This window comes from Schistocerca nitens, chromosome 2, assembly GCF_023898315.1.
Source record: "Schistocerca nitens isolate TAMUIC-IGC-003100 chromosome 2, iqSchNite1.1, whole genome shotgun sequence".
Taxonomy (NCBI): Eukaryota; Metazoa; Arthropoda; class Insecta; order Orthoptera; family Acrididae; genus Schistocerca; species Schistocerca nitens.
In genome coordinates, this window is record NC_064615.1 from 433,606,661 (window position 1) to 433,629,838 (window position 23,178).

The window sequence follows — 23,178 nt, forward strand, 5'->3', positions numbered from 1 at the left end:
GCTGATATTATTAATAAGAAACGACAGTAAAGAGGCCATTGGCAGAATATCCAGACCAGTGATCAGGGGTCGACAAGAGATTTGCAAACTTACACCACTTATTGCCTGAACTGCACGTTTTGGATCCAAAAATAACCTTTGAGAATGGGAAGAGTTACCCCGAAAAGTATAGTACCATATGACAGAAGCGAATGAAAATACACAAAGCAGACTAATTTTCGTGTCAAATGATCACTTACTTCCAATACCATATGAATAGTAAAAATGGCAGCGTTAAATCTTTGAGCTAGCTCCTGAACGTGGGCTTTCAATGACAGTTTACTATCTATCTGAACACTTAGATATTTGAACTGTTCAGTTTCTCTAATCATATGTCCATTCTGTGAAATTAAAATGTTAGGTTTTGTTGAACCGTGTGTTACATACTGCAAAAACTGAGTCTTAGTGTGATTTAGTATTAGTTTATTTTCTACAAGCCATGAACTGATGTCATGACCTGCACTATTTGAAACAGAGCCAATGTTGTACACAACATCCGTTACTATCAGGTTAGTGTCATCAGCAAACAGATATATTTTAGAATCACCTGTAATACCACAGGGCATATCATTCATATAAATAAGGAACAGGACGGCCCCAGCACTGATCCCTTGGGCACCTCCCATTTGACCGTGCCCCACTCAGACCCCACATCACAGCCGTTCTCAAAACTGTGAATAATGACCTTTTGCTGTCTGTTGTTAAAGTAAGAGGTGAACCAAGTGAGGGCTACTCCTCATATTCCATAATGGTCAAACTACTGCAGCAATATTTTGTGATCAACACAATCAAACACCTTAGTTAAATCAAAAAATGTGCCTAGGATTCGAAACCTTTTGTTTAATCCATCCAGAGAAAAGAGAATATAGCAATTTCAGTTGTTAAACCACTTCTAAAGCCAAACTGTACATTTGATAGCAAATTATGTGATATAAAATGATCATTTCCTTACATGCAAAGCCTTTTCTATAACTTTAGCAAACAATGATGGCATAGAAATAGGTCTACAATTATCTACATTATCCCCTCTCCCTTTTTATAAAGTGGCTTCACTACTGAGTACTTTAATCGTTCAGCAAACTGACCATTCTTAAAGGAAAATTACAAAATTGGTTAAATACACGGCTAACATGTGCAGTGCAGTACTTTAATATTCTGCTAGGCACTGCATAATATCCATGAAAGTCAATGATTTAATTACTAACTCAATCTCCCCCTTGCCAGTATTACAAAGGAGTATTTCAAAATGGCTCTGAGCACTATGGGACTCAACTGCTGAGGTCATTAGTCCCCTAGAACTTAGAACTAGTTAAACCTAACTAACCTAAGGACATCACGAACATCCATGCCCGAGGCAGGATTCGAACCTGCGACCGTAGCGGTCTTGCGGTTCCAGACTGCAGCGCCTTTAACCGCACGGCCACTTCGGCCGGCGGAGTATTTCAGATATCAATCTCAGAAAGACATTTTCCAAGAGAGTTATATGATCCCCTGTAGAAACTAAGTTTTTATTTAATTCACCAGTAATGCTCAAAAAATTATTGTTAAATACTGTACATATAACTGATTAATCAGTAACAGAAATATTTTCACTACGAACTGACTTTATATCATCAACCTTGTGCTGTTCACCAGACACTTTCTGCACAATTTACCATATGGTTTTAATTTTATCCTGTGAATTAGCTATTCTATTTGCATACCAAATACTCTATGTCTTCCTAATAACATTTTTAAACACCTTGCAATACTGCTTGTAATGGGCTACTGTAGCTTGATTGTGACTTCTTCTAACATTTTGATATAGTTCCCACTTTGTTCTACATGAAATCCTTATCCCACTTGTCAGCCACTCAGGCTGCCTTTTACTGCTAGTACCTCATTTAGAACATTCTAATGGAAAGCAACTCTCAATGAGCATGAGAAACGTGTTCAGGAAAGCATTATATTTGTCATCTATGTTATTGGCACTATAAACATCCTGCCACTCTTGTTCCTTAAAGAGGTTTCAAAAACTATCTACTGCCATTGGATCAGATTTCCTACATAGTTTGTAATTATATAAAACATTTGTTTGAGTATAAAGGCCTTTTAGTGTTAAAATTTTTGAATCATGGTCTGAAAGGCCATTCATTCTTTTACTAACAGAATACCATATAGTAATGAAGAATGAATAAAAATATTGTCTATGGCTGTGCTACTGTTCCCCTGCACACTGGTTGGAAAAAATCACAATCTGCATCAGATCATATGAGTTTAGGAGATATACCAACATCCTTTTTCTTGCACAGTCACATATAAAATTACTACCGATGTCACCACCAATTTTTGGTACTTCCTCTAAAGTGAACCAAGAACCTCTCTAGTTTGAGCACAAATTCCCTGAAGTCAGAGTTAGGGGACCTATAAACAACAACAATTGGACATTTACTTTCACTAAATTCAACTGCCCCTGCGCAACATTAAAATACCTGTTCAGTGCAGTGCCGTGCCGTGATACATCTATGGACTCAAATGGAATACTGTATTTTATGTACATGGCCACTCCCCCACTCCACAAAGAACTTCTTGGAAAACAGCCAGCTAATCTGTATCCTGGTACAAGAAGCCTCTGAATTGTCAAATTATTTAAGTGATGCTCCGATATATAAAAAATGTCAGAATCAACATCTATAAGCAATTCCCTAACTTTATCTCTAATACCTCTTATATTTTGATGAAATATGCTAATTCCTTCTCTACTTGGTTACCTGATCTCCTCTGAAAGTGATTCCTTTGTTAGAGGGACTTCCTTTAAACAGGTATACATATCAGCTGACTTCAATCTAAAAAAGGTGCAGCTCTAACACCAAATACTACAGGAATTCTCCCATGAGTGATCCCACTCCCACTCACTACACTATCATCTACAAGCTTTGTCACCTATTGAGGTGCAGGCCCATGCCTAGTGAATCCCGACCTGCTGATATACTCAACTGACACTAATGCAATGTAAGCCATGCCCTCCACCATCAATGCCATCTCCAGCCCCATGTTAACTTGCCTAACAGCAGCATTAAGATGAGGCCGATCATGGAACTGTAACATTAATGCCATCATTTTGAGTAGCTGTCTTTATCAGGTCACCAACTACATCATATTCTCTGTTCCTATCAAGACTATTCCTAGCTCCACCCATAATCACTACCTGATCCTCTTTCGTAAAATTCCTGCATAACTCCCCTACATTAACAGTCCCCTGAAACAACCCTGGACTATGCTTCACAATGCTTGTGAGCTGGTACTTATTCCCCATCACTTTCTGCAACTGAAGGCCCACACGTCTACCATGCGGACTACCAAGCAGCAGAGCCCTCCTCTTTCTGTTAGAATTTGCAACTGCCTTAGGCTTCCTAACTGCTGAAGACTGCTGCAGGTTTCCTACACCTATATTTACAAGAGGCTCCTCTCCACTCACCTCCGACAGTCCGCAGCTTGTGGTCTCGTTCTTGCTTCCTGAGCATGGGGACCTGGGTTCGATTCCCAGTGGGGTCAGGGATTTTCACCTGCCTCGAGATGACTGAGTGTTTGTGATCTCCTCATAATTTCATCATCATTCCTGAAAGTGGCAAGATTCGACTGAGCAAAGTTTGGGAATTTGTACAGGCACTGATAACCGCGCAGTTGAGCGCCCCACGAACCAAACATCATCACAAACCAAACATCATCACAAACCAAACATCATCTCACCTCCGACAGTTGGTCAAATCTATTGCATATACCCAAAGTACAACTGTCTGAATATCTCCTCCTCCTAGCTGCCTTCTTACCAACTGCCAGTTCCAATTCCCCAGCACCCTTCACCCTCCTCAACCTTTCTAGTTCCTTCTTTGCGTCATGCAACTGCACCTGAAGTGCACAGATCTTATACTCCTGGTCCTCTACCAACTTATCGCTACTATAAATTCTGCATTCCGAGGAGAGGATCTCACTAGAATACCCACTGGATTCCCCACTGCATTGGCCCAAAGAAAATACGTTGAACAAGTCCCCACACCGTAACCCACTACTCACAAGCCTACGACAAAGCTTGCACTTCTCACTCATGGTAAAATATTAACAGTTACTGAAAAAAATAAATGTGTATGTTACCTAGGTTCAATTATAACAGCAGAACTATTTAAAGAACTAGTAATTAAGGTCTTCCACCTCTCACGAAAATGTGATCATTTTTTTACATGGACTTGTATAAATTCCATGGTATATATTGTCTTTATTTATGCACTTCTTACTATTCTATTTGAGATTCCTTCAAAATCTGCCATAATTTATCCCATTAAACATGTGAACTGTATGACAGACTGTGATTCAAACCAAAATCTCTGTTTCTGTGTACAATTTTCTACCAGATGCGCCACCTCAGCTTGATAATGGAATCACTGAAAGCTTCAGTTTATTAAAAAGAGATAGTTTTTCACCCCATCCATGGGATATATGATCAGAAGTAAATCTGACCATTCCTAGTATATCTCAATATAAAACTAGTTTACCAGATCGTTACAAGAGAGCATTTTATGTTATTTGAAGAAACAAGGTATAAGTAGCTATAGACTGAATGTGAACTGATTGCAGCAGGGTCAGATGAACTAGATGCAACATTATAGCCTATGAAAACTTAATAGTATTCATTGTGATCAGGGACACAGTTATACTTATGCCTAAGATTTTCACTTGGTAATCTGTTTCACTAAGTCATTCAGTTACATTTATTTATTTATTTCACAACTGTACTTCTGAACAGTTTTTATGTTCATCTTGTGTTGCTACCATGTATTTATGTCTTATAATATTTACACAAACTCACCTACAAGTTGATGTTTACAGGCTAGTGTTTAATTAGTTTATCTAATGAATCATTAGATGAATTACATTGTTCTTTTTTTATTTTGACAGGTATGTCGGGCATCCGGAAAATCCATTTGTTGACAGATACTAGCGGCTCATTTCAGTGGAGAATTCTTCATTGCTTCCAACTCTGTTGGGTATAAAAATCAACTGTTGTATTTTGTTCAATTTCTTAACAATAAGCTGTGAAATGTAAAATAATGCATACCATGAAGTGTGAAACATTAAATGTGGTCATGATTGGACATCTTTCTTAATATCCTATTGTGGCAATAATGAGATATGTTGCTCTGCTACATGCAGCATATCCATGAGGATATGCAGTGCTCATATCTCAAAGTACTCAGTTTTTTTACATGACTTTGCAACAGAGATCAGTTTACTCAAAAGAACAACTACCAGATAAAGTATCAAATTTTACAATTGGAGCTGTATCCCAGTAGCAGCTCAACAGCAAAAAACAAATTATTCATTATATTCAACTTTACCGAAAACAGCCAGGGCTGTTTTAAGGAATTTCAAAGCCCCCTGTGAACTCTGATTTTCAGATCGCCTACTATGTTTTTAGAATGTTTTTTATTACACTTTGTATGATTTTAATATTGTTGTGATATATATCTGTGGGTGTGTATGTCCTAATTTTTTTTTCTAGAATGTAATTTTGTTTATACTTTGTATGATTTTCATGATTATATATAATTATCATAAATTACATTTCTCTCTCTCTCTCTCTCTCTCTCTCTCTCATATGTGTACAGCTCAAATAGTTTTATAGTTTTGATGAAGTGATGAACTGGGGTTTCTTTTAATCTATGTACAAAAAGTACAGCAGTTTATGAAGTACTAGCTCACCCACTAATTCGCTTGGGCTTGTGAGTAAAACCACATTTTAATTCAATGATTTTTTTATATGGACTATCACCTGTTAAGCTCAAGTTTTAAGAATACCGGACAGTGGAGGTTCAATAACATCTGTGTTGAAGGTGACTGGTCCATAAATACCAGGGGAAACCTTGAAAAAATTATCAGTTTTCTAAACAGTGCAACTCAAAGAATACGATTTTTTAACCTAACTCAAAGAATACGATTTTTTAACCTAACTGTGAAATAAACCATGCTAATTATTTATGTTCATCATAGGTACACACTACACAAAATTCAAACAAAGTAGATTTATTTTTTTCCTGTAAGTTCTTTACAGTATTATCCTTAACACAATCTATTGAAAAGGTGGTGTTGTCGTAAATTGTGGTACAAAACATTTTTAAGTATGATTATCAAAAATTTTGGGAATGACTTCAGAGTTCTTCTTCAAAAAAAGCATTTCTTTTTCACAGTTAAGTCACAAGAGTAGCCTACTCTATAGTTAAGCATGTTTTAAGACAGTACCATACAAAATCTCAGCTCTCTATCTTTAATAGTTTTTGTCACAGTGTACCAGCAAATGAAATAATTTAACTTTTGGGAAATTAAAGTTACAATTAAAACTTGCTTTTCTATTAAACTTACATGCCACTAATGCATACCAGGTCCATATTCATCTTGTTTCCTGTTCTGTTCTTCTACACTTCTCTTTTTCACACTTCTTCTTCTCATTCTTGCTTCTTTGGTGGCTTCCAACACTGATTTTTCTGCTTCAGAGAGTCTCCTTTGGTCAATGGCTGTTAGAGGTCTACGCATATTTAATACACCAGTCACTCCCATCAGTTCCATAACATTAAGCCTTGACACTGCACCATCACTAAAACAGAACAGCATCTAGCACACGCATTTTCAAAGTATTTAGTCCTACTACTACAGTTTTTGGTATCCATTCTCATATACAACTGTTGAAACTTTCATTTGGATTTTGAGTACTACCATATAAACATTTCTCCAACAATCTTGTGTCACTAAGATCAATATATATATAAATTAATAGAGGGAAACATTCCACGTGGGATATATATATATATATATATGTCTGCTTGTGTCTGTATCCCTTTAAATATGTCTGCTTGTGTCTGTATATGTGTGGATGGATATGTGGGTGTGTGCGAGTGTATACCTGTCCTTTTTTCCCCCTAAGGTAAGTCTTTCCACTCCTGGGATTGGAATGACTCCTTACCCTCTCCCTTAAAACCCACATCCTTTCGTCTTTCCCTCTCCTTCCCCTCTTTCCTGATGAGGCAACAGTTTGTTGTGAAAGCTTGAATTTTGTGTGTGTGTTTGTGTTTGTGTGTCTATCGACCTGCCAGCGCTTTCGTTCGGTAAGTCACATCATCTTTGTTTTTACATATATTTTTCCCACGTGGAATGTTTCCCTAATGTGTCTGCTTGTGTCTGTATATGTGTGGATGGATATGTGTGTGTGTGCGAGTGTATACCCGTCCTTTTTTCCCCCTAAGGTAAGTCTTTCCGCTCCCGGGATTGGAATGACTCCTTACCCTCTCCCTTAAAACCCACATCCTTTCGTCTTTCCCTCTCCATCCCTCTTTCCTGATGAGGCAACAGTTTGTTGTGAAAGCTTGAATTTTGTGTGTATGTTTGTGTTTGTTTGTGTGTCTGTCGACCTGCCAGGACTTTCATTTGGTAAGTCACATCATCTTTGTTTTTAGATATTTTTCCTACGTGGAATGTTTCCTTCTACTATATATATATATATATATATATATATATATATATATATATATATATACTCCTGGAAATGGAAAAAAGAACACATTGACACCGGTGTGTCAGACCCACCATACTTGCTCCGGACACTGCGAGAGGGCTGTACAAGCAATGATCACACGCACGGCACAGCGGACACACCAGGAACCGCGGTGTTGGCCGTCGAATGGCGCTAGCTGCGCAGCATTTGTGCACCGCCGCCGTCAGTGTCAGCCAGTTTGCTGTGGCATACGGAGCTCCATCGCAGTCTTTAACACTGGTAGCATGCCGTGATAGCGCGGACGTGAACCGTATGTGCAGTTGACGGACTTTGAGCGAGGGCGTATAGTGGGCATGCGGGAGGCCGGGTGGACGTACCGCCAAATTGCTCAACACGTGGGGCGTGAGGTCTCCACAGTACATCGATGTTGTCGCCAGTGGTCGGCGGAAGATGCACGTGCCCGTCGACCTGGGACCGGACCGCAGCGATGCACGGATGCACGCCAAGACCGTAGGATCCTACGCAGTGCCGTAGGGGACCGCATCGCCACTTCCCAGCAAATTAGGGACACTGTTGCTCCTGGGGTATCTGTGAGGACCATTCGCAACCGTCTCCATGAAGCTGGGCTACGGTCCCGCACACCGTTAGGCCGTCTTCCGCTCACGCCCCAACATCGTGCAGCCCGCCTCCAGTGGTGTCGCGACAGGCGTGAATGGAGGGACGAATGGAGACGTGTCGTCTTCAGCGATGAGAGTCGCTTCTGCCTTGGTGCCAATGATGGTCGTATGCGTGTTTGGCGCCGTGCAGGTGAGCGCCACAATCAGGACTGCATACGACTGAGGCACACAGGGCCAATACCCGGCATCATGGTGTGGGGAGCGATCTCCTACACTGGCCGTACACCACTGGTGATCGTCAAGGGGACACTGAATAGTGCACGGTACATCCAAACCGTCATCGAACCCATCGTTCTACCATTCCTAGACCGGCAAGGGAACTTGCTGTTCCAACAGGACAATGCACGTCCGCATGTATCCCGTGACACCCAACGTGCTCTAGAAGGTGTAAGTCAACTACCCTGGCCAGCAAGATCTCCGGATCTGTCCCCCATTGAGCATGTTTGGGACTGGATGAAGCGTCGTCTCATGCGGTCTGCACGTCCAGCACGAACGCTGGTCCAACTGAGGCGCCAGGTGGAAATGGCATGGCAAGCCGTTCCACAGGACTACATCCAGCATCTCTACGATCGTCTCCATGGGAGAATAGCAGCCTGCATTGCTGCGAAAGGTGGATATACACTGTACTAGTGCCGACATTGTGCATGCTCTGTTGCCTGTGTCTATGTGCCTGTGGTTCTGTCAGTGTGATCATGTGATGTATCTGACCCCAGGAATGTGTCAATAAAGTTTCCCCTTCCTGGGACAATGAATTCACGGTGTTCTTATTTCAATTTCCAGGAGTGTATATATACCACACCATGAATCACTGCCAGGTGGAGAGAGTGCATGGCATGGGTTGTCATTCTGTGGAGGATATATGGAAGGCAGCCCATACTGCCTTTATCATTCCCCCAAGGTCATTTTTATTTTGTCCTATGGCTTGTCCAAAATAATACTGCAACCTGTCTCTTTCCTTAAGTTGACTACATCCACTGATGCACCTGTTGTTATTGTTGTGGTCTTCAGTCCCGAGACTGGTTTGATGCAGCTCTCCATGCTACTCTATCCTGTGCAAGCTTCTTCATCTCCCAGTACGCACTGCAGCCTACATCCCTCTGAATCTGCTTAGTGTATTCATCTCTTGGTCTCCCTCTATGATTTTTACGCTCCACGCTGCCCTCCAATACTAAATTGGTGATCCCTTGATGCCTCAGAGCATGTCCTACCAACCGATCCCTTCTTCTAGTCAAGTTGTGCCACAAACTCCTCTTCTCCCCAATTCTATTCAATACCTCCTCATTAGTTATGTGATCTACCCATCTAATCTTCAGCATTCTTCTGTAGCACCACATTTCGAAAGCTTCTATTCTCTTCCTGTCCAAACTATTTATCGTCCATATTTCACTTCCATACATGGCTACACTCCATACAAATCTATACTCGACACTTAAATCTATACTCGATGTTAACAAATTTCTCTTCTTCAGAAACGCTTTCCTTGCCATTGCCAGTCTTCATTTTATATCCTCTATCCTATCATAAGCTAATTTCTTGCCCTTCAAATTCCTCAATCTTGTACCTAACCTTTTCTGGACATGTCCAACAGATTCCATTTTTTCAGTTTTTGTGTCAGCTTAAGATCTGGATTCACAAACTTTCTGGTACCCTTTTGAGTCTCCATCTCCCAGGTAAGATCTATAAACCACACCATATTTCTCCACTGACCTGTGAAGTATCTTCACAACACCTTCAGATTCCATCCCTTCATTAAAACCACTACCATTAATCAAAAATTTATGATTTTCAGTTCCACTAGTACAGCCATGACAGTACTTGGTAATACATTCCACATCAGTGACTTTACCATAGTGCATGTAGGTAGGTGTCACTACACTATTTAGGGAACTATGGCTTTTTCATTGCCAGGATGCATGCAGGGCTGCAGACATACATGTATTGCTGTCATTCATGTCTACATTTCCCTGTACAGCATTTTTCATACTATCATTTGATACTTCTTTTGAAGTCTGTAGAATAATTTTATTGTGCCTGTCAAACCTTGTAGGGCGAGATAAGTCTGCAAGAGCACAGAAAATTTGTGCACTTCTGTACCCTTTGCCCACACACCTCATAGCATAAGCAAGTTTAATATCTGTGTTATCCACTCTCTGTTTAGTTTTACCACAAGTACATTACATTTTTATTAGTCCTTTCGATCATTTGTTGTACAAGGTATACAATATGATATTGAACAAGTCATTGTGATTTACAATAAATGTTTTTAAATCATACAACAATATTTACATTGATTTAGGCTTAAAATTATCACAACTATAGGTTCAGCTTCCATACATTATATTTAACCCAAGTAATCCAATACTATTCTATACTATAATAACATTTTTGCAATAAATATTTATGGGCAGCAGTTTTAAATTTTGAAGTGTCTTTTAGTGTTTTAATGTTTGTAGGTAGCTTGTTGTATAGTCTGTTTCCTGTTTGCAGTGATCCATTCTGTTTTAGTGTTGTGTGTGCATGTTGAACATGTATGTCCTGCTATCTCCTTGTGTTATACATGTGGATACTCTGGTTAGTTGACACGAGATTGTTGCTATTTTCTAAGATTCCTTACAAATATGATTACTTGTAAAATGTACAGACATGGTAGTGGAAGGATACATAGTTTCTTGAGTAAGGGCTTGTATGAGCTTCTTGATGCAGCATTTTTTATGGCTCTTACAATTCTCTTCTGGCATATAAAACAACTTTTGCTATCAGATGTGTTTCCCCAAAAGATTATGGAATATCGCAGTAAGGATGCTGCCTGGGCGAAGTATACATCTCTTAGTGTCTCTTTCGATGTGCAATCAGAAAGTATTTTGATAGTTTAGCAAATGGTTTTTAATTTATTTGTAATGTATTTGATATATTAGACCCATCTTAGATCTTCTTGGATCCATATCCCAAGAAATTTTGTAGAGCTTATTTGTGTTGTTAACGTAGTTGTTACATTTGGAGAAACAACTTTCAAGTTCTTTTCTAACATGTACTGAAGCACCGTAAACTTGGCCAACTTTGACTCTTTGGGGAAACTTTGTCCCACATACAAGGAAAAGATAAATTAATTTCCTCCAGAGGTTGTGCTGCAGATTCAGGAAATCCAGGTGTTCTATACACTTTGCTAGTATGTATAGTCTCAGTTTAAGTTGGTCACTCTTTTTCCAACTATTTTTCATGTTGTAATCATTGTTACTAGGGATTCCCCTCTTTGGTCCTGGCAAAGTAGTGCAACAACTTTGCTGGCCGGAGTGGCCGAGCAGTTCTAGGTACAACAGTCTGAAACCGCGAGACAGCTACAGTCGTAGGTTCGAATCCTGCCTCGGGCATGGATGTGTGTGATGTCCTTAGGTTAGTTAGGTTTAAGTAGTTCTAAGTTCTAGGGGACTGATGACCCCAGAAGTTAAGTCCCATAGTGCTCAGAGCCTTTTGAACCATTTGCAACAACTTTCTTGTCTGTGGATCTTAATTTCAATATTAAAATTCAAGGAAGTATCAGTTATTTATGTTATTTAATATAAAATAACATTAACCCTTTAACAACCCTTAATAAAGCTTAATTGCTGTGTCCTTTCTTACAACATTTCAAAATTACACATGGTGTTCCAATATAAGTTAGCTTGGAAAACTTTGTCTGGGGGCAAAGTCACCCAATTTCAATTAAATACACTTACATGAGAATTGTTCTGTACAGTATCCTAAATAAATGGGGCAAAACCCAAATGAAAAAAATTTAAGACTCTGCATAGGGATATGTTTCCAAGATTGCTTAAGAAACTAGTGACAGAAAGCAAAGAAAAAACATGATATCAGGTTTTAGAAGTTCTGGCATTCCTTTGATGCAAATTCAGTCCTGACAAGGCTGCGTGGTGTTGTAAGGTCTGTGAATGTTGAATGTGTCAGTGAAGCATCTCTTGAAAAGGAAAAAGAATGCAGATTAGAGTTTAATATCTCATCAACAGTGAGATCATTAGGGACAGGGCAGAATCTCAGATTATCAATGGGAAAGAAATTAGTCATGCCCTTTCCAAAGGGACCATCCTAGCCTGGAGCATTTTAGGGAAATCATGGAAAACCTCACTCAGTATTCCTTGAATTTGTAATTAGTAAAAGTGCAGCGGCTACACCCATTGTAAGAATAAAAAAGAAATTGATAAGTGTGTGGCCAGGAAAATGAATCACTGCTGCAGACTTGGAAGTGTAAATGCTTGACTCATTTGTAAATGAGAAGAAGAGGAAGATGGGAAGACCATGAAAAAATTACTACTGTAGCAACTCCTCCAGTGAAGAGTCTGACTATAGTGTTGATGATTTTACAAGTGATGACCTGGACTGTGGGCAGGAGGACTGTGACATTAATTACAACCCCACTGCAAAAAACGATAAATCATGGAAAGAAGACCTGACAGAAAATGACTACATTGCAGGCAATTATAATGGATAATTCTACACAGTCAAAATTGTTGGTTTTGCCATTGAAGATGGAATCAAGAATCATCGAGTCTGTAAAAGATCAACAAGCCATAGCCTATATAGCAGGCTATGTACTGAAAAAAATGAAATGCCGTGTGGCTAGGGCCTCCCGTCGGGTAGACCGTTCGCCTGGTGCAGGTCTTTCGATTTGACGCCACTTCGGCGACCTGCGCGTCGATGGAGATGAAATGATGATGATTAGGACAACACAACACCCAGTCCCTGAGCGGAGAAAATCTCCGACCCAGCCGGGAATCGAACCCGGGACCTTAGGATTGACATTCCGTCACGCTGACCACTCAGCTACCGGGGCCAGACAGGCTATGTACTAAAAGCCATAGATGTACCAGATGATTGTGAAACATGTAATACCAGTCTCTACTCCTCTGTCGTGACTGAAAATCATTTGTTTACCCCATTTAAAGAGAATAATGAGGAACATTCTCATTTGAAATATGCAAGTGAAAGAGTCATGATTTTCCCAAGGGCACTCCATGATCAGCTGTATGAGTATCTAAATAGTCATGGTCATACAACGAGACTACATGATAATTTAAAAAAAAAACATTTGTTCTGTCTCGTACAACAATTTGTAATAAACATGACACTGAAGAGACTTCTGAAGACAAGTATTCCATTTATAATATACAAGTATGTGAAAGAAAAGAAATTTACGAACAAGAGGAAATTGTGTATGCAACAACTTAAAAATAAGTTCAAATCATGTTAAAAGACTTTGTATTTCAGTGTTTATTATGTGTACAATGAGAGTAAGCTCCCTATACATATACAAATGTTGTGTTAAAAGCAGAGAATTACATGTTCTTGTACCAAAATCATGCCTTTGATTTGTTATGACAAACTCTGGTAATTCAACAGGAGCATAACTTAACACTTTCTAGATGTGATGAAGGGACTCTAAAAGTATAATGAATAAAGTGCTGTCAAGGGGAATTTGTGTTAATTTTCAGTAGTGTACCAAACAATGTTTTCAAAGAGGAAGTAAATAAATAAAAATGTTAAAAATAAATGTTGTACCAATGTCTTCTTTCATTATTTAAACATGATGGGTGTTGCCAAAATAACTGCCAAGTTGGGGAAAAAAATGTTAGGTGTTGCAGTTCATTTTCTTTGTATGTCTCATTGGCAAAAACATTTTGGCTACATTCATGGAGTGTCTACCTGCTCTGCTCCCAATTTGTTTTTCGGATGAATCCAGGTTCTGTTTACAGCATCATGATGGTCGCATCCGTGTTTGGCGACATCGCAGTGATCGCACATTGGAAGCGTGTATTCGTCATCGCCACACTGGCGTATCACCTGGCGTGATGGTATGGGGTGCCATTCGTAACACATCTCGGTCACCTCTTGTTCGCATTGACGGCACTTTGAACAGTGGACGTTACTTTGAACATGTGCTACAGCCCGTGGCTCTACCCTTCATTCGATCCCTGTGAAACCCTACATTTCAGCAGGATAATGCACGACCGCATGTTGCAGGTTCTGTACAGGCCTTTCTGGATACAGAAAATGTTCTACTGCTGCCCTTGCCAGCACATTCTCCAGATCTCTCACTAACTGAAAACGTCTGGTCAATGGTGGCCGAGCAACTGGCTCGTCACAATACGCCAGTCACTATTCTTGATGAACTGTGGTATCCTGTTGAAGCTGCATAGGCAGCTGTACCTGTACACGCCATCCAAGCTCTGTTTGATTCAATGCCCAGGCATATCAAGGCCATTATTACGGCCAGAGGTGGTTGTTCTGTGTATTTATTTCTCAGGATCTATGCACCCAAGTTGCGTGAAAACGTAATCACATGTCAGTTCTAGTATAATATATTTGTCCAATGAATATCCGTTTATCATCTGCATTTCTTCTTGGTGTAGCAATTTTAATGGCCAGTATTGTATGATCACCACAACTTAGAAGAAGGTTACAGTTAAGTGGATCTCTTCCCCTGGAGTGGGTTCGTCCTAACTTTCATAACAAAAGTGGCTTTAAAGTCGATATTCACGACACATCTATACCGCAGAAGACTGCACCAGCGGCCCGAGCGTATAAGTCTGTAACTGCCATTGTCAGAGTTTTCCTATTACATGACACACCTAGTCTGCTCCAGCCGCCCAAGGGTTCATATCCAGAACTGCAGACTCGTTTAAATTGTTGAGTGTGAAAGTTGATATTTTTCTAATGCTTGTACTTACTCATTTTGAAGCTTTGAGAGATCTAGGTTTGTATTTAATAAGCAGCTGTTATTATCTTGTGCAGGAAGAAAAAAATTACGTTATGATAATACGAAATTATGTACTGAAGTGTTCTTTGTATGTCTTGTTTATACAAGCAAATGGTTATGGTTCAAATGGCTCTGAGCACTATGGGACTCAACATCTTAGGTCATAAGTCCCCTAGAACTTAGAACTACTTAAACCTAACTAACCTAAGGACATCACACACACCCATGCCCGAGGCAGGATTCGAACCTACGACCGTAGCAGTCCCGCCGTTCCGGACTGCAGCGCCAGAACCGCTAGACCACCGCGGCCGGCAAATGGTTATCTATGTTTAGATTTAACAGTATTTTAGACTTGGAGGACGCAATTATCTATGCAGCATTTGCCATGACAGTGTCCAGTTTAGGCGTTAGGAAACTGGCAGAACGATGACATACTGCCAGGAGTAAGAACTGGGTTCGACGCTGGCTGGGAAGAAGGGGTGAAGGCATGGACACATGCTGCCTTTGAATGAAGGAGTTGAATCAGAAGATCCACAGTAATTTAGGAACTTCATCAGAATGTATGTGCCTTGTTTTGACAAGCCGCTGTCTATTATAAATGATAGAATTTGCACAAATGACACAGAAATGAGGGAAGCTATTTCACAGTAGTGAGACTGAAAAGATGCAAAACGGCTTCTACAGTCCTCACTGGTCGAGACGGCACAGTTTCTTTGAATTTTGAGGCTATTCTTTCAACATGATGTTTTATCGAACGCTGAAATAATACAAAGATGCAATGAAATCAAGCATATGTAGTACCTTCACCAGTTAAGGTTATACACACACATATCGAAAATAAATTATATGTGCATTCATGTAAAACATATAAAGGCAAAATTAAACCTTTGCAGACCTATCTTATTATTGCACAGCATATCTAGAGGATCATATAAGCATCTTACCTTGCTGTATGCCTCAATAAGCATACTTACACTTCCTTTTTTTCGTTCCATTTCTATGATATGGAGCTAACATTAGATTACAACTTTTCTCAATGGTAACAAAAAAAAAAAAGAGTTTTCATTTGTTTTATTACTGCATCTATTAAAAAAATTCTCACCGAAAAATGTGTAGAATATCTCGCACAACAGCCAAAAGAGTCCTCAAAGTTCACATATTTATCATTTGCTGACCACAGATCAAAACAATAACAAGCAGAAAGCCTGCTCAAAATGCTGCATTCTGTTCATGCACAGATCCATAGCAGAACAGAATGTGGTTCCTGTTTCTGCTTGGCGAATAAACAATCTGCTAAATTCACAGCTTCACCCATACTGCTATTAGACAGCAGACTGCCTGCACCTGACTTGTAAAAGTTAAAGGTAAGTGTACATTTGTCTACAAAATTTAACGATTGTCAATAGACACTGTAGAGGGATTATCTATAACTATTGAGATAAAGAATGTGTACAGGCTGGAACTGTCGCATGTACACATTTGAATGCTTGTTCCTCAATGTTTGCTAAATGTGGCTGACCTTGGTGAGATAGCGGCTCGTGCAGTGATAATAGTTGACAAAGAAAAAAATCGAAAGAGGAGACGTTGGTGGAAACGTAAACTGTTTGCGGAGGAGCCTTGTTTCTGCTGTAATTACTTTAGACTTTGGAAGCAGATGACACCATCGGCTTCTGAAATTTCGTCCATGTAATCCAAGTGACTTTGAAGAACTGCTTCAGATTTTAAGAGAAAAAATAAAATAAATTTAAAGAAATTATTACAATTTCTCTGAGTTGGGCAGTGATATTGCGTTATCTCACAAGTGGAGAATCCTGCACCAGACTAATGTACACGTTTAACAACTTGAAGCAAGCTGGGTCACAGATTGTCTGTGAAGTGTGTGAAACTAAGAAATAGTCTCTGCAGGTATTCTTGAACGTATGTATAAAAACTACAGATAAATATTTATGTGAGGGCTGGAACTTAAATAGTGGCAACTACTTATTCACAACCGATACAAAAGAGTGTGCACCTGATACTGTGCGTAAAAGTAGTCACCAGTGTTGTGTAGAGCCCCTTGCCAGCGATGTGGAAGGCGTAGTATATCGTTAGCAGAGCCTGTTCTGTTGATGGTGTTGAAGCGGGAACGTGTTGTATCTCCGCTTACAGTTACTCATGTGCAGTGAACCGGCATTTATCGCCGCGCCCACGCACTATGCTCATGGTTAGGCTTTGTGGCAATAAACGACTAGAGCGGTTTCGAGACTGGACACATTTATATTTCCTACAGCTACAATAAATGTCACCTAACAATCTTCGCTGATGTTCGTCTATACGGGTGCGTTGCACTGGCGGCACGGCTCGGTCACCGATCCCGGAGGGTGTACACTCCAGTGACGAGCCGTGGCGCGACCGCGTGGACCGAGCGAGGCAAAAGGCCGCGTCACCGAATGTTCTGCTCCTGGCGCGACAGGAGGCGCCGTAACGTCTGCGAAGAAACGAAGGACAATTGAACGGCGACTGCGTTTGCGACCGCGCGTACGCATCTACGGCGGAGTCACGTTGACTCGACGCACGTGGTCCGCGGCGGAAGAACTGGGGAGACGTGTGTCGCGTCCCGTCGACTAGCTCGCACTGGGGGCAGCTTTGTTCCCGTGCAGTCCGGTGTGCGACGCACCGTTGCCGAAATTCCGCGTAACGGTACAGCTGCCCCTGCTTGTGTCGGCAGTGCCGTAGTTCAGCCCCTCGTGCGTTGGACGGTGCTGCCGCCACACAGATCCCCCCTTGGAGAGCGGAGCTCCGTAGCTGCGAAAACGCGGCGATCGTTCTGTGACGCGCGTGTGTTTAAAGGTCGCGCGCTGCGTGATGGCTGTGCGGCAGCTTTGGTGGGGGTCGGTCGGCGTTGGAAGGGCGGCGGCCCGTGACGTCAGCGCGCCGGACCGGCGAGCGTGCGGTGGGCGTGTCCTCGCGCTGGCGGCTAGTGACAGCGGCAGCAGGCACTGGCTGCGACTGTCCGTAGCGATGCGCGTGAAGGCGCGCGTTGCAGGTCATTGGTGGTGACGTCTCGAAGGCGCTTGCGCGAGTGCGTTGCCGTCGGAATAGAACGCGGGTCCGGGAGCTACTACGGACAAGCCGGGCGGTGTGGAGCGCGAAGTCCGGAGCTCGACGGAGAAGCGAATGCGGTAAGCTGGCGCGGATGCCGATCCGGCCTCAACGCCCGACGCGGCGGAGGCAAACGACGCGAACGCGGGTCCAGGAGGTGTGCCGAAGGCAGGAGACGGTGTCCGGGGCTCGACTGGAGTTACCGGCCGAAGGCACTTGCAGCTGGAGGTCGGGTCTCTACAGCGGACGGCGGCTCGTGGGCGCCGAATTCTGACGGCGTTCGGCGGCTCGGGCGCGTCATTGCTGGTTTTGGTGTCCTGGCGCGCTGGCGACGCAGCACGGTCGTTTGAATCGGACGCGGCGGCCGGCGCGCGTGACGTTGTCCGCTGGCGGCTGTGGTGGGGGCGACCGGTGCGCCTGTGGTGGGCGCGGTCCGGGCGGCCGTACCAGCTGCCTGGGCGTGGTGGTGGGAGGCGCACGTGGCGGCGCGATGACAGCAGGCTGCAGCTGTGCGTCACCGGCGGCTCCTGGTGCGGGTTCCGTCTGACCGCTGGCAGAGGGAGTGTCGTCCGTGATCAGATCTTCTGCCGGGTCAAAGAAATGCGTGGCTGATGGAGCGGGCAAGACCTAGGCTGGTTTGACGCGGTCGACTGACACTGTCGACGGCTTTCCGTTGCACTCGAGGACCAGCGTTTTGTCTCCTCGAGCGATCACGCGGTGCGGTCCACTGTAGGGCGGTCGAAGAGGTGGCCGTACTGCGTCGGTACGCAACATGACGTGCGTGCAGCGCTGCAGGTCGGCGTGGACGAATATCTTCCCGGTGCCGTGCCGCGTCGGTGCGTGCGCTCGGAGGCCGGCCATGTGACTGCGTAGACGTTCCGCCAGAGTGGGTGCCACGGCGTCGCGTGGGAGTCTTATATCTTCGACAAAATCGCCCGGGATTGTCAGAGATTGCCCGTAAACGAGGTCGGCAGGTGACGCGCCTATCTCCTCCTTCGGCGTGACTCGCAGGCCGAGCAGCACCAGTGGAAGCGCCTCTGGCCATGAGATGTCGTGGCAGGTTAGAGCGGCTTTGAGAGTCCTGTGGAACCGTTCGACCATCCCATTCGACGCCGGATGGTAGCTGGTTGTCCTGTGTAACCGGGTGCCACACAGTCTGGCGACGTGCGTGAACAACGCGCAGTCAAACTGTCGGCCGCGATCAGTTGTCACGTGACTGGGACATCCGAAGCGTGCCACCCAGGTGTCGACGAATGCGGTGGCGACGGTCTCGGCTGTGACGTCCGCGACGGGTGTTGCTTCCGGCCAGCGAGTGAAGCGGTCCACCATCGTTAGGAGGTACCGCTTGCCTTGTGAGAGAGGAAGCGGGCCGACGAGGTCCACGTGAACGTGCGCAAAACGGCGTGTCGCGTCCGGGAAGGTGCCCATGGGTGCGTGGGTGTGCCTCCCGCCTTTGGCGCGCTGGCATGCGGTGCAAGTGCGCGCCCATTCGCGACAGTCCTTCCGAAGCCCGGGCCAGACGAAACGCGCAGCCACGAGCGTCGCAGTGGTGTTGGTGCCGGGGTGTGACAGTCCGTGGACACGGTCGAAGGCACTGCGCCGGAATTTCTCCGGGAGGAACGGTCGGTGCGTGCCGGTTGAGGTGTCACACCAAATCTTCCGTGCGGAGCCGGGGACAGGCACCAGTTCCAGTTGCAGGCCGCTGGAAGTGTCGTGACGGAAGCGGTGCAGTTCTTCGTCACTCTCCTGTACTTGGGCCACGTCCTCAAAGTTCACAGGGGGTGAAATAACGGCACACGCTCGGGACAAACAATCGGCGACGATATTGTCTATCCCCGAAATGTGTCGAATGTCAGTCGTGAATTGCGACACGTACTCTAACTGCTGGAGTTGGCGCGGTGAACACTTAGTGTGGTTGTTCGCGAACGCGTGTGTAATGGGTTTGTGATCGGTGAAAATGATGAACTGTCGGGCTTCTATGGACGGTCGGAAGTATTTCACCGCCGCGTACACTGCAAGCAACTCTCGGTCATAAGCGCTCCAAGCACGTTGCGAATCGGAAAGCTTTTTGGAGAAAAAACCGAGAGGCTGCCAACTCCCGCCGACGCGCTGTTGTAAACGCCGCGCCGATGGCGGCCTGGCTGGCGTCCACGACAACAGCTAAGTCCGCGTCATGTACCGGGTGCGCGAGCAGCGTCGCTTCCACGAGATTCCTTTTTGAGTCCGTGAAGCTCTGCTCCATTGCGTCTGTCCAATTCACGAGGGTCTTTCCTTTTGAGGTAGGACCTTGTAACGCCTTAGTCAGCGGCTCTTGCACGGCTGCGGCGTTGGGCAGGTGTCGTCGATAAAAGTTCAACATGCCAAGGTAACGTCGTAATTCTTTGTGCGTCTGCGGACGCGGCATGTTCTGTATTGCCTTCACTTTCTCCGGTAGCGGTGTCGATCTGGTGGGCGTAATTAAATGGCCGAGGAACTCAATTTCCGTCACGCCGAACTCGCATTTAGCGGGGTTAATGACGATGTCGGCTTCGCTCAGGCGCTGAAAGATGGTCGTTAAGTGGCGGCGGTGGAGTTCGGGCGACTTGGAATACACCAAGATGTCGTCGAGGTACGCGAAGCAAAATGGCAAGCCTCGCAAGACGCCGTCCAGGAACCGCTGCCAAGTCTGGGCAGCATTCCGAAGACCGAAAGTCATAAACAGGCTTTCGAAAAGCCCAAAGGGCGTTACGATGGCTGTTTTTTCGATGTCTTCGGGCGCCACCGGAATTTGGGTGTACGCCTTTGCGCAGTCGATCTTGCTGAACACCGCGCAGCCCGCCAAGGCGTAGCTGAAGTCTTGAAGGTGTGGGACTGGGTAGCGGTCCGGCACCGTTCGCGAATTAAGGGCGCGATAGTCCCCACACGGGTGCCACGAATTGTCTTTTTTGGGCACTAAATGCAACGCCGATGACCATGGGCTGCTCGATGGTCGCACGATGCCTTGCCGCAGCATGGCCTCGAACTCTGCCTTTGCTGCTGCGAGTCTGTCCGGCGCGAGTCGACGTGGGCGACACGATGTGGGGGGTCCGGGTGTGGTTATTATGTGGTGCACCGTCGAATGTTTGATGTCTCTCGGTGCACCAGCTGGGCGGGTGAGGTCGGGGAATTGTTCCAGAATGTCGGCGTACGGTCCGGGGCACTTCACGGGTTTAACGCTGTAGTATGCAGCCTGCCGGCGCTGTCCCGCTATCTTTAAATTAGTTGTGGCGTCGATGAGCTGGCCGTTTGCGATGTCGGCTAGTAGCCCGTAGTGGCCGAGAAAGTCTGCGCCCAGGATCGGCTCATTGACGTCGGCCACGGTAAAAGTCCACGAGAACGTGCGCCGTAGGCCTAGATCTATATTGCGGCTGTGTGTGCCGTAAGTTTTAATAGCGGAATTGTTCGCCGCTGTAAGGCAGAGTGCCTCGGCCCGCCTGCGGTCTCGTAACATAGAACGGGGAAATATCGGGAGGTCCGAACCCGTGTCGACGAGGTACCTCACGCCTGTCCCCCGTTCCCCAACGAACAGACGCTTCGATATCATATTGCAGCCGGGTGCGCCTAGGTCCGGTCGCAGCTGGCGTTTGGGTGCGAGCAAGGAGCGCGGCACCTGGTTGCTTCGTTGCCGAAGTGGGCGTGGTACCAGCAGTAGCCGCTTTGTGCGTGCTGTGACGTCGGCGGGGTACCGTTGGAGCAGCTGTTGCTGCGTTGCCGGCTGCGCGAGCCGCGCCGCCTGTCGCCCGGTCTGCTGCCGCTGCGGCGCGTGCTGCCCTCTTGCTGCGAGCGCGCCAACCGGTCGACTTGCGTCGAGAGAGCTGCCACCTGTGCGGTCAAGTGTTGCACTAGCTGGTGCAGGTCGGCATCCGATGCGGGTGCGGGAGGCGCTTGCCGCCACGGAGGTGGGGGGACGGAGTCGTAAGCTGCCGCAGCCGTGGTGCTAGGCGCCGTTGTCAGCGCGTCGTGCACCCTGTCGGCCAAGTTAGCGACGGCGTCCAGCTGCATCTCCGTTTGTGCGGCTATCACTGCCTGCACCTGAGCTGAGAGGCTGCGCACCCAGATAGTGCGCAACAGCGAATCTGGCACCATATCGGACTGCGCGAGGCTCCGCAAGTGGCGCAGGAACTGCGAGGGCCTCCGATCGCCGCATTCCTCTTGCCGCAGCAGTTGGTGCACTCGCTGTTCCTCTGACGACGAAATCCGCCGGGTCAGCTCTTCCTTGAGCCGTTTGTAGCTCGACTGCGTCGGCGGGGCGGTGATTATATCCCGTACTTCGGCCGCATAGTTCTGGTCCAACTGACTCACTACATGCCCAAATTTCGCCAGGTCGCAGGTCACGTGGTTGCTCATAAATACAGCCTCAACCTGGCTGAACCACATTACAGGGTCGCGCGGCGAAAAGGGAGGCAGCCTGATCAACGCCCGTCCAGCGCTTGTAGGCGTTCCGGCGGTTGTAGGAGGCGTCGGTGTGGCGGGGATTTGCGCGCCAACATTGTCCTGAGCTGTCTGTGGCTGCGCGGCGTCCGCGCGTGTAGTCCGTGCCTGTAGCTCACTCTCTAGCCTCGTGTTGCGTGCGAGCAGTTCTTCGACGGTCTTTTGTAACTCCTCTAGCGTCGCCATCTTAGTTCAGAGTCGAATCCTCGTACAAGAGGAAAGTACACAGCGAAAATAACACACGGGAAACACACGAAAAAAAAATAACACTAAGCAGTCTGCGATCAAGACAAACGCGCACAAAAAACAATACAAAAAAAAAGTTAGTTAAAAAAAAATGTTACTACGGAGCACTGTTCGGCGCAGGCGAGCCTACTCGCGGTTCCACGTCTCTCGTACCGATGAACGTTCGTCACCACGTGGTTTTTTAGCCTCAGATCACGTCGGGGTCACCAGTGAAGCGGGAACGTGTTGTATCTCCGCTTACAGTTACTCATGTGCAGTGAACCGGCATTTATCGCCGCGCCCACGCACTATGCTCATGGTTAGGCTTTGTGGCAATAAACGACTAGAGCGGTTTCGAGACTGGACACATTTATATTTCCTACAGCTACAATAAATGTCACCTAACAATCTTCGCTGATGTTCGTCTATACGGGTGCGTT

General features: G+C 45.1%; 1 protein-coding gene across 1 annotated transcript in view; it reads left to right on the forward strand.

Moving 5' to 3' along the window:
- LOC126236300 (dihydrodiol dehydrogenase 3-like) overlaps window positions 1-5,168 on the forward strand; it is a 64,432-nt gene extending 59,264 nt beyond the window's left edge. The window contains exon 7 of the mRNA XM_049945496.1: window positions 4,972-5,168. Coding sequence (XP_049801453.1) covers window positions 4,972-5,014 — 43 coding nt within the window. The 3' untranslated portion in view covers window positions 5,015-5,168. The remainder of the gene's footprint in view (window positions 1-4,971) is intronic.
- The last annotated feature ends 18,010 nt before the right edge of the window (window positions 5,169-23,178 follow it).